Source organism: Herpailurus yagouaroundi, unplaced genomic scaffold (assembly GCF_014898765.1).
Source record: "Herpailurus yagouaroundi ecotype Mexico unplaced genomic scaffold, PumYag 28, whole genome shotgun sequence".
Lineage (NCBI taxonomy): Eukaryota > Metazoa > Chordata > Mammalia > Carnivora > Felidae > Herpailurus > Herpailurus yagouaroundi.
In genome coordinates this window covers 167,017,389-167,028,619 of record NW_024412376.1, presented here as the reverse complement: position 1 = coordinate 167,028,619, position 11,231 = coordinate 167,017,389, and the positions used below count along the sequence as shown (strand labels likewise).

Below are 11,231 nucleotides of genomic sequence, written 5' to 3'. Positions count from 1 at the left end.
GTGGTCGTCCCAACACGAAGCTGGCCGGGATCCCCTCAGTCCCAAACCCTGTGATTCAGCGAGGCTTGTCCGGACGACGGAGGAGCCCGTCCCGGCCGGCTGGCGTGGCTGTCACGGAGGACTGTGGGGCTGTGGCGCGGGGAAGAAGAAGTCACACTGACAGTTCGGCAGCCTTTATTACGTTCAGTCTACAGGATCTCCTTGCCTAATGTGCGAAACTTTACTTTTTGAACTTTTTCCTCTTCAGAGCCTTCCATTCCCCTTCCTGTGTGGCCAGACTGTTAAAAAGGTGTTTCACTTTTCGCTTTCTTTCCGCATCCCTTCAAAGCAAAGGACAAAACCCCATTTTCTGGATTAGTTGTTTTGCAGGATGTCTTGCCCACGAGCCACTAACGAGCACGCGGGCGCCGGACCCATGGAGACGCGGGGAGTCAGGGGCCCAGGCCTCCCCCCCCCCACCCCGTCGGGCAGCCCCCCCAGCTTCCTCACCGCTCCAGGGTCTCCGCCAGCTGCATCCGAGCCAGGAACTGGTTGTCCCTGCGGATCTCCCTGACGGCTCCTTTAAATTCACGCTTGTGTTTGTGGATCAGTCTTTTTCTTTCCTGCTCTTCCTTGCTGCTTCCCTGCTTCCGCCCAAACTCCAGGCTGAGAGTGGAGAGCCGCGGTCAAGCCCGCCTGCCTCGGGCAGTCTGCTCCCCTGTGGCTGTTCCCCCCGCCCCCCCTCCCCATCCCGAGCCCTCCTGCACCCCCGGCTGGACCCCTCAGAGCGGGGCCAGGGGGCCGCGGCTACGCACACTTTGACCAGTCGGGGGGTGAACAGCTTCAGTGGCACGGGCTTGCTCTTCTCACAGATCAGCGGCCGGTAGCGCCGTTCCTGCTTCCCCATGGCGGCCAGCGCGCTCCGGCACAGGTCCTGAAACGCGGGCAGGCGGTGGGGAGGCTGCAGCAGGCCCGCCGGCGTGTGGCCTCCAGGCCCCGGGCCCGGGGCAGGAAACGGGACAGAGACCCGGGCCCCCTGCCGCGCCCCTCTGGCTCCCGGCCTCCTCCGCTAAGTAAAGGGGTGCGGGCCCGGCCGTGAGGGAGCCCCCTTCATGCCGACAGGGGTGGGGGCCGATGCACGGCGGGCCGGCTCCCGTCCTGGCTGGCAGGACTGCAGGGCCACCGAGACCCGTGCAAAAGGGTGTTTTGTTGGCACACGTAGAAGTGAGGACCGCCTGTGCTTTGGCGTCCGGCAGACACAGTGGAATCTCCTTCCCCAGAGAAACTGCTCACAATGGGTGTCAGTGATCCACCCGTTAAGGACACACACACATACGGGACAGCCTTCACTTGTACCCTGAGTGGCGAGGAGTGCAGGGGCAGCCAACGGGGAGCCACACTATGGGGGCAAGACTGAGTTTCTACCCGACTTTGTGATCTGACCTTACAGAACCAGATGGTTAAGGTACCTTCGCCACGGCTGTGACTTCTGAGGAACTTTCTAGAAGCCGGCATACTGACGGTTCCTTTCCCCTCACATAGCTGTGTCCTGGAACTCAGGCCTCTGGCACCACGGGCACAGCATCCCTCACCCCCGGCCCACACAGTTGCTTCTGAGGCCAAAAGCCCCATCTCCACAGGAACTGCACGTGAGGCACAGCCAGCTTGGCTCGCCCCGGGTCCATTAGCACCATCGAGGCCCCTCGGTCAGACCAAATCCCGCAGGACCAGAGAGCCACTCCGTCCTTTAAAGGACAAGCCACAGCCACACCTACAGTAAGACATAGCTGTTGACATCTTAGCCTCATCAATCTCTACGTGCTGAGGTGACTCCGTGTGGACCGCCCGGGCTCGGAGGGTGTCCAACAAGGGACGGCTGAGCTCCTGTCCTCACGGACACGGCCTGTCCCTGTGCTAGCAGGGGAGAGATATGACAATGTGTTGTGGAGGAGAGGCCAGGGAGGGGGTGAGCAGCAGGGCCACTCCCTCCCGGACGGCCTGGCTTCCTGAGGAAAGCAAGGGGATGAGCCGCCGGTGTTTAGGGACAGCGCTCCAGGCAGAGAAAAGGGCGAGTGTCAACTCTGCAGATGACGGGGTCCGAGCGGGTGAAGGGAGTGTGCCAGCTCGCCTGGCCTGACACACCACAGTCCCGCCTTCGCCTTCTGATGGCCCTGACGGCCCCTCGGACAGAAGCCTATGGCCGGCTGGGGACGACTCCAGAGGAGACAGGGTGGGGAGGCGGGGCACCCACGGGAAGGAGGGTCTGGAGTTTAACGAAGGCACGACCAACAGACGTGCCACAGAACCGGCAGCTGTTGAAGACGTCTGCTGAGAGAAACCGAGGGGGTCCTTCTTGGCTTCTGTCACCTTGTAAAGAACCGTGGGACTGTTCTCAGAAAACCTGTGAGGCTCAGGGGATGCGGAGCCCAGAGGGCACATGACCACAGGGCAGCTCTCAGACCAGGTTCTCGAGCCAGACGCCGTGCAGGCCGAGTGCCTTCTCCCTCGGCACCCCGCTACTGTGCCTTCCCGTTGGTGTCCCCGATTCCTAGAGTCGCAGCCTCGTGACAAGAACGCCCCCTGACCTGCTCCCCACCCACCCGAGGCGGCCGGGAAGCCTTACCTGGAGCTCCTGGGGGTGACTGCAGGCGGCCAGGTGCTCCGTCAGCAGGGCCCGGAGGGGCCGCACGATGTCGTGGAAGGATGGCAGGGGGCCGTACGTGAGCACGCAGCGCTTCACCAGAGCCAGACACACGGCCAGGCAGGACAGTCTGCAAGAGGGCGACACCCGGCGTCAGGGCCGGTGGCCAGACGGGAGCCGGCTCCTTCCCGTCGGGCACTGCCTCCGCCAACCACCCTGGCAGCACTCAACTCCGAGACCTGTCCCGGGCCGCGGGGCCACCGGAGCGGAGACCCTGCCCGCGCCGTGTCCGCAGCAGCCGACGGCTCACGGCATCGGACCAGAAACACCGCGAAACACACCTTTCGTCCCCAAGTCTAAAGGACCGTTGTGGGAAATGCAGTAACAACTTTGGGAGAGTGGCTCTGTGTTAGGTTTTAAATTACTATTTGCAAAATCAAGCAGACAGATCTCCAAAATTTTAGGACAGGTTTTTTTTTCTTTCATGGACTTGGACGGACACTTCTCCACAGAAGACATACAAATGGCCAATAAGCACATGAAAAGATGCTCAACGTCACTAGTCTTTAGGGAAATGCAAATCAAAACCACGAGTTGTCACTTGATTCCCATGAGAATGCCTATTATTAAAAAAAATGATAGTAATGAACTAATAAATGTTGGCGAAGATGTGGAGAAACCGGAACCCTGTGCACTGTTGGTGCGGATGTAAAATATGGCACTGAGTGGAGGCTCATCAAAAAAATTAAACGCAGAATTACCACAGGACCCAGCAATTCTGCTTCTGAACATACACTGAAAAGAATTAAAAGTAGGGCCTCAAAGAGATACCTGTCCACCCACATCCACTGCGACATTACTGACAATAGCTAAGATGTGGAGGAACCCAAGTGTCCGCTGACGGAGAAGCAAAACGTGGTCCATCCAGACAATGGCATATTATTCAGCCTTTGAAAAGTAAGGAAATCCTCGGGTGCCTGGGTGGCTCGGTCGAGCATCTGACTCTTGATTTTGGCTCAGGTCACAATCCCTGGGTCGTGGGATCAAGCCTCCACGTGGGGCTCTGTGCTGAGCGTGGAGTCTGCTTGCTATCTCTTCCTCTGCCCCCTCTCCCCTGCTCATGCTCTCTCCAAAATAAAAATCAAAAAAAAAAAAAAAAAAAAAAGGGAAGGAAATTCTGATACCTGCACCTTGAGGACAGTATGCTCAGTGAAATAAGACAAACATGAAGGGACAAATACTCTGTAATTCCACTTCAGTGAGGTCCCTAGAAGAGCCACATCCACAGAGACAGAAGGTAGATGGTGGGAGTCTGGGGCTGGGGAGGGAGTGTACAATAGGTATACAATTTCAGTCCTACAAATGAGAAGATTCCGGGGATGAATGTGTGGTGGCTGCACCGCAGTGCAAATCTATTTAATACCACTCAACTGTTCTCTTAAAGATGACGAAGACCCGGGGCACCTGCGTGGCTCAGCTGGTTGAGCGTCTGACTTCGACTTAGGTCACGATCTCGGTGAGTTCAAGCCCTGCATCAGGCTCTGTGCTGACAGCTCAGGGCCTGGAGCCTGCTTTGGGTTCTGTGTGTCCCTCTCTCTCTGCCCCTCCCCCACTCATGCTCTGTCTCTCTCAAAAAAAAAAACTTTAAAAAAAATTAAAAAAAAAAATGATTAGGATGGTAAACCTTCTGTTGCTTTACTACGACCAAGAAACACTTGAAAGAACCCACGATTCTGAAAATCAGAGAATAAAGACTTCTGACAAAAACCCCTGGTCCTCCTCATACTCCTCCTCCTGTAGACGGAGTGTTTGTGACCTTCCCCTATTCACATGTTGAAACCTAATCCCCAATGTGACAGAATTTGGAGGTGATTAAGTCTTCCTATCCATGAACATGGGATGTATTTCCATTTATTTATAGTGACCTCTTATAGTTTTGATAGTCTTTTCCCTCCTTGGTTAATTCCTATATTTTATTCTTTTTGACACTACTGTAAGTAAAATTTTCTAATTTTCTTTTCAATTGTTCACTGTGCATAGAAATGCAGCTGACATTTTTTGTTGACTTTGTATTCCGCTACTTCACTGAATTAACTTATTAGATCTAACAGCTTTTCTGTAGAGTCTTTAGAGCATATAAACATGTTAAGTTTATATCCTCTGCAGAGTGGACACCGGTGCGTCCTTTGAGTGCTTTCCTGGTCATGTCTGGCTCCAGGCCAGGCACTAAGGCACGCCCTCCCAGGTGCCCCAGGCCATACACCTACCTCACGTGGTTGGCCTCCGTCTTAGTCTGGGCCTTCAGTCCATTTGCCCAGTGGAGGGAGAGGCCTCTCCTCTGCCATGTGGCTATGTCCTCTTCATCAGAAACCAAAAGCAACTCTGAATTCTTCCCAGATGCTCTGAAAGGGTGCACCAGAGTGTAACCTGAATTCCAGGTGGGACAAGGACAGAGACAGCCTCTGAGCATTACTGGGCTCAAAGGGCAGGCTCTACATGGTGAGGCCTGTAGAAAATTCACTTCTGACACACACACACCCTATCTTCATCACGCACAGGTGGGATTACAGCTTTCGTAGGGGTGCCTGAGGGAACAGACCAGGTCCCTGACCTCGCTGGGGAGATAGGCAGTAGACAACACCCACACGACAGAAGTGAACAAGACTGAGTATCAGAAAGATAATGGTGGAGCAAAGCAGGGGGAGGGCGGGAGGCAGATGGTACAGTTAACCAGCCAGGTCAGAGAACGCCTGTCACAGAGGACAGACGCCAGTGACAAGGACTTAACCCAGTTACTGCCCTGAAGAGCCACTGAGGCAGCAAGCACGGCCTGCCAGGCCTGGTGGGCTCCAGGCACAGCAGGCAAAGGGGGAGGGGAAGGTGGGCTGACAGCGAGCCTGCCCCCCGCCTCCCCCCACCCCAGCGCCCAGCGAATCTCACTGCAGCCCTCACCTTGGGCTATGACTATCTTGCAGCAGGTTCCCAGGGCATGACTGAGCCTCTCCAGGGCCCAAAAGCACACCTAGCACGCTGGAGCATGTGATGCGGGGTCAGTGGCCAGGGAGCAGAGCGGCGTGCAGGGAGGTTTTGCCGTGAGGTCACAAGGGGACAGCAGGACAGGCCCCATGTTTAGGGTACTGGACAGAGGAGCTGCTGGGCTCCCTCAGCCGCACCCCTGAAGGTCTGAAATCGTCCCACCGCCCCCACCCCAGCACTGGTGAGGTGCTCCGCACAACAGGCAGCATCAGATCTGCACCTTATCCCTGAGACACCATCTACGATCGGGGCAGGAAAGCTGATCCTACGGACACAAAAGAGCGAGGGGCAGAGATCAAGTGACACCTCAAAAACCCAAGAGGGAAGCAGGGTGTGTGGTCACATCTTGGGCGTGGCCAGAGGCAGACAGGGGAGTGGAGAGTAGGGGGCAGTCTAGAAGATCAACAAACACTACAACTCCCTCCTGTCATAATGTTGCTTTTGATGGCTACTCCTCCCCAAATCCCCACGGTAGAAACTAGAAACTACACAGAGGAGGGCTGAGCCGCTGGAAAGACGATGTGAGCCACGCAGAGTGAGTGAGAAGTTCTTGTTGCAAGAGAAAGTAATGAAAAGATAGATCTTAATGACATACTTATTTAACCCAAAATGTAAAAACATTATCTCAACACATAATCAATATAAAAAACCCTGATGTGTCTTACTATCTTTAACAGGAAGTCTTGGTCGTTGTGCTTCATACCCAGCATGCCACTGTCAGGCTCGTGCACATGGCTGCTGGCTGACACGGGGGACACAGACAATAGGGTCCCGACTCTCTCAGGGTGCAGTGTGTCCACACAATCATGCGCTCTCTCTCTCGAAAATAAACATTAACAAAAGCGGGGGAAGGAAAGGCTGCTCCTCTGGACAGCAGGGTTCCAGATGATTTGGCCTAACGTTCCCGTGTCCCACACCCTCTACAAGTAGTACAAGTTACTTTTAAAAATCCTCAAAAAGAATGCTAACGTGTAATGAACTTGAGAAAGCTCCCTCAAACCAGCTCACCTTGGCTTTGCTTGTTTGGAGTTGCGATGTAGAGAATCCCGAGGAGAAAATTGATAAGCTCAGGTATGAACCTCTGAGACAGGGACACGTAATCCAGGAACAGGCAGCACACGAATAGGCCCTTCACCACGTCTTGGAGGGACAGGACGGGACACTGGCACAGAGGCACAGGGCATGGTCAGCGGTCAGGAGTGATGTTCTGGAAGGCTGCACCAGGTATGCAACCTGGCTTCCCGGGTGAGACGTGTGGCCCCAGAGCCTCACCTGCACAGAGGGGAGTGTGTGTGTGTGTGTGTGTGTGTGTGTGTGTGTGTGTCTCCCTTGCATGCTCTATTCAGGGGAGGCGACCCTAGTGTTCTCCCTTCCCAAGAACAGTTACAATGGCAAGTACCACCGTTAGTGAACCAGCCATACGCCTGACCAAGGAGAACGAGACTATCTGGGCTTTTTAAAGCCAAAATGGGGACAAGACCCCACATCCGACTTGATGCCTTCACCATGAACTTGTCTTCTCTGGTGTCACATCCTCTGTAACCTCGTCCGGGGCCACTTCTAGCCTCAGAGATACTGACTGGTCGTCTCCACAGGCCCCGCTGGGTGACTTTCCCTCCCGTGGCCCCAAGGGTCACAAGCCCTGCGCCGCCACGGGCTCACCGAGCGGGGCCCGGGGACGTACCTTGGTGAGCAGCTGGCTCATGCACACGAGCGCAGGCGTCACGACGGGGTGCCAGAAGTCAGAGGTCGGAAACAGCACCCCAGCCAGTTTCAAATAAATGAGCTAAAAGACAAAGCGTTACCACACGGATTAAAGACACAGCAGAGTGAAGTTCAAACACGACCTTTACAGAGGGCCTGGCGGCAAATCGGGCTCTGACCGTCCCGGTCAAGGGCAGCGGAGCGCCTGCGACGTCACACCCATGTCCCACCTTCGCCGCCGTCCGGTAGCCAGGGCGGCACCTCCCTGCACGTGTTGGCTCACACCCATTCTGTCACACTCACCACACCCGCCACAGTCCACCAGAGCAGTCGCTAAGCACTGACGAACACGCCGACGGCCTGGCAGAAACGGGCAGAGGACGCGGGAAGACTGCTCACCGAAATAATTCCTCTCAAACACGTGAGATCGCCCTCGGCTAGACTCAGAGTGGGAGCCGTGGAGACTAAAGCTACGCTACAGACCACAGGCCACTGTTTCTCTCTCTCATGGGTGAAGGCAGGTGCTGAGGCTTGGGGACAGGGAGATGGGCGGGGCAGACAAGTGCCGGGTCGGGAAGAGGAGAAAAGAACGCACAGAGTCCCACTGCACCAGGCTCGGCCCAGCCCTGAAGAACCGGGGCGTGAGTGGTGGCTCTGGGACAAAAACGAAACAGACGAGGCCGCACGCAGTGGATGGGGGCCCCGAAGACGGGGGCAAGAGGGCGACAATCACAGGCAGTTACTTTTCAGGGACTAACAGGGAAAGGTGCACCCACAGGCTACCCACCCTGGGAGGCACCGGAGAGGCTGGCTCACAGATTAAAGCAGAAAAGCGTCGAATCTGCAGACCCTTCATCTTGTTCAAAGGCACCAAGAAATCCCCCAGAACACCCAGAACTAGATCACTCTGAAAATGTCACGTGCACCCCAGGAGACCCCACTCCTTCCCGCTCCTGGCAGGGGCTCAACGGTCAACCACAGACCTACCAGGAGGGCCTCCCACAGAGCCCTCGACCTCACTCTGACCTGGGACTCCAGGGGACACAAGGCACAGGGAGGCAGAGGTGGAGGACAGCCCACCTGGCCCCCAGCACCCCCGCGACCCCTCGCTCTGCCAGCAGCAGACCACGAGTGTCCGCTAAAGGAACGGTCGTGACGGGTGATGGCCCCAGCTTAGTGACTGCTGCACCCAGGCAGTGACACAGACACATTCCGCGTGTTAGGAATGTGAGTCCTCATATCAGATCTCTAGGGCAGACATTACTGTAACCGTCACCCCCGCTTCCGGACGAGGAGAAAGGCCAGGGCCACACAGCTCATCTAAGGAGCAGGGATGGGGCCCAGGCGCTGCCTATGGCCCCGCTGCACGGTCTGTGCACGGACACTCCGTGGGGAGAAAGGCTGTGTCTCCTTGGCCACCAATCAGCAGGTAAACAGGGAGAGTCTGCTAAGGGCCGAGGCTCACAGAAGGAAGTCGCAGCAGTGGTGCATGGACACTGGCTCAGACCCTGCTCTGGAGAGGCTTTAAAACCAGGCACGTAAATCCTGTATTTTTAAGTTTGTTAATCACTGTTACATTTCCACAGAAAAGACTAGAATACGGGACAGACGGAACAAGTATTTCTTCAAAGTCACCGAGGCTGACAGTGCAGCCCGAGGCTCTTACGGGACCGTTAGAAACCTCGGAGCCACGCAGGTGCCTCAGTGAGCAGACACTGGGACCGAGCAGCTCCAGCACAAGGGCTCGGGGCCTTAGGAAAACATACGTGTTCTGTTCGCCCTAAAGTCTCTCTGCCACTAAGGCCACGCACAGCCCCATGTGCGTGGAATCAAACCACAGTCTCCTCTTTTACGAAACACATTTTAGTTCGCTGTTAATGGATAAACGATCCTTCCCACCTAGTTCCAGCCTGTTCTCCAGATCAGTCTGGAAGCTCTAACTACTACGCACGGTACTCAGTGAGCCCTCCCAGGGGCCAATGCCACCGGCCCCTGGTGGCTGAGACCACACCCCTGCTCACCACGTCCAGGCCTGGAAACGCCGCCCGGCCTCTGGCCTCAATCGCTCCTTCCATCTCGTGCATGGCATCTCGGAGGACAAACTGTATGCAGCCGCTTGCAGATTCAGGAAACATCTGGCAAAGATTATATAACTGCCTGTTAATCAGAAACACAGGTCAGGTGAAAATGACTCGAGAACAAAAACAGAAAAAGAGCCCCCAAACTTCACGTTCACTGATTCCTGTGATGCACTGGAAGCCCCTGGATGAACCCACTCTTCCTCGTACCGATCTGGCTGGCCTTCTTGGCGATCCAGGTAATTTTCCCAGTAGTGCTTGTTTTATAACAATCTACACTTACTTTTGCCATCTCTTAAAACACCCTGACATTTTAGCAGCAACGCTAGTGAAAAGGTAATGCCACCAGCGGCACGTTCTACGTGCCACGCTCAGAAGACCGTGCCAAGGTGCTGTCCACGGGAACCCTCTGTGAGCCCTGCTGTGCTGGCAGAAGGTGGCATGGGGGGTGGGGTGCGCAGTGTGTGGCTGGCCCCAGAGAGGCACCCATAAGCTACCTGTGCTCACTTAATCCTCCCTCCCCCACACCTCCCTCCAATGACCTGGCCCAGGAGCCGTACTCCGGGGCCTGCTTTCACAGGAGTGCTGGTGCAGCGAGGGCTCCAGCCATCGCCGGGCAGGGTGGGAACAGGCAGACCAGAGGGACCAACCTCCCTGACGCTCACAGCACGAGCCTGTCAGGGTCCACTGAGGCGTGAACCTGGAGCGGGCGGGTTCCTGGACACCACGATGGAGTCTACCCCGTGTCCCAAACACCTTTCACCTGTCCAAGCAGAGGTTGAAATTGTACTGGTGAACGAAACAGAAAGCTAATCTTCAAGCACCAGGAACGAATCTGAAGTGTTCAACTGTCTTAAAGTCAACCTGTTTGTAGGTAACATCGTATCGCTCTCCAGGGTGATAGGAGCAGTGTGCTAACGCCACGCAGAGGGGGCGTCTTCACTGAGATCACCGTAGCTGGTGTATGCTGTGGGGTCTATTTACAAGGGCAACCTTAGTAACTCGAGGTGTATTTTTGTGGCTGTAAGTAGGATAAAAGTTGTTCAACTCAGCCCCGTGATCCAGTTCAACACCCTCTGTACTTACACAACCAATTTATCAATTACTCTGAGGTCTGGTGGGTCATCTGTAGCCAAATCTCCAATGTATTCCAAGAGGAAGTCGAACAGTTTCTGCAGGAACACAGATTGGGAACAGAGTTCAGTGCTGAGCCCCAGAATAAAGACCACAGACACGCAAGCCGTGCAAGGCACTGCCACCTACACTCTGACTAAAGCGCGTGCGCACACACCTTGGGGCCACTGACGGGGGCACCTTGCGAAACGCAGGCCAAGATTCCTGTGGAACACTGGGCGGTGGGTTCACGGGACAGCTGCGGGCTGAGGTGTGCACTCGTCCATCATGGCGGACAACACCCAAGCCTGAAGATCAACCAAGCACACACCCGGCACCGCGACCTGCTCCGCGAATGCGCGCACCCAGCGGGAAGAGGGGCACCTTCCCCGTTACTCATCTCCCTAAGTCTAGTTCTGCCACTTGACGGCCAGGTGAGCCACTCCCTGAGCCTGGTTTTCCTCGCCTGCAGGCGGACGGCAACGGTGCTGTGCTCAGCAGAGGTGGCCCTCGGCCTGCCCCGACCCCCCCTTCGCGGTCACCGCGCGGTGCTCACGGCCGCGAGGCGCTGAGGCGCACCGCGTGACAGTCAGCATTCTGACCCGGAGCGGGGCTGCCCTGCCACCCACAACGCCCAACACGTACTTCTAATTTCGCTTTGTTTCCCACCGCGAGGCTGG

At 56.0% G+C, this 11,231-nt stretch overlaps 1 protein-coding gene across 2 annotated transcripts in view; it reads right to left on the bottom strand.

The window, feature by feature from the left end:
* Positions 1 to 157: 157 nt before the first annotated feature.
* Positions 158 to 11,231, bottom strand: part of NOP14 (NOP14 nucleolar protein) — a 24,933-nt gene continuing 13,859 nt past the window's right edge. For both annotated transcript variants that reach the window (XM_040489081.1, XM_040489084.1), the window contains exons 10-18: positions 10,525 to 10,610; positions 9,382 to 9,517; positions 7,341 to 7,442; positions 6,665 to 6,818; positions 4,888 to 5,047; positions 2,603 to 2,750; positions 795 to 913; positions 490 to 645; positions 158 to 320 (exon numbers count right to left, since the gene is read on the bottom strand). In XM_040489081.1, coding sequence (XP_040345015.1) covers positions 221 to 320; positions 490 to 645; positions 795 to 913; positions 2,603 to 2,750; positions 4,888 to 5,047; positions 6,665 to 6,818; positions 7,341 to 7,442; positions 9,382 to 9,517; positions 10,525 to 10,610 — 1,161 coding nt within the window. In that variant the 3' untranslated portion in view covers positions 158 to 220. The remainder of the gene's footprint in view (positions 321 to 489; positions 646 to 794; positions 914 to 2,602; positions 2,751 to 4,887; positions 5,048 to 6,664; positions 6,819 to 7,340; positions 7,443 to 9,381; positions 9,518 to 10,524; positions 10,611 to 11,231) is intronic.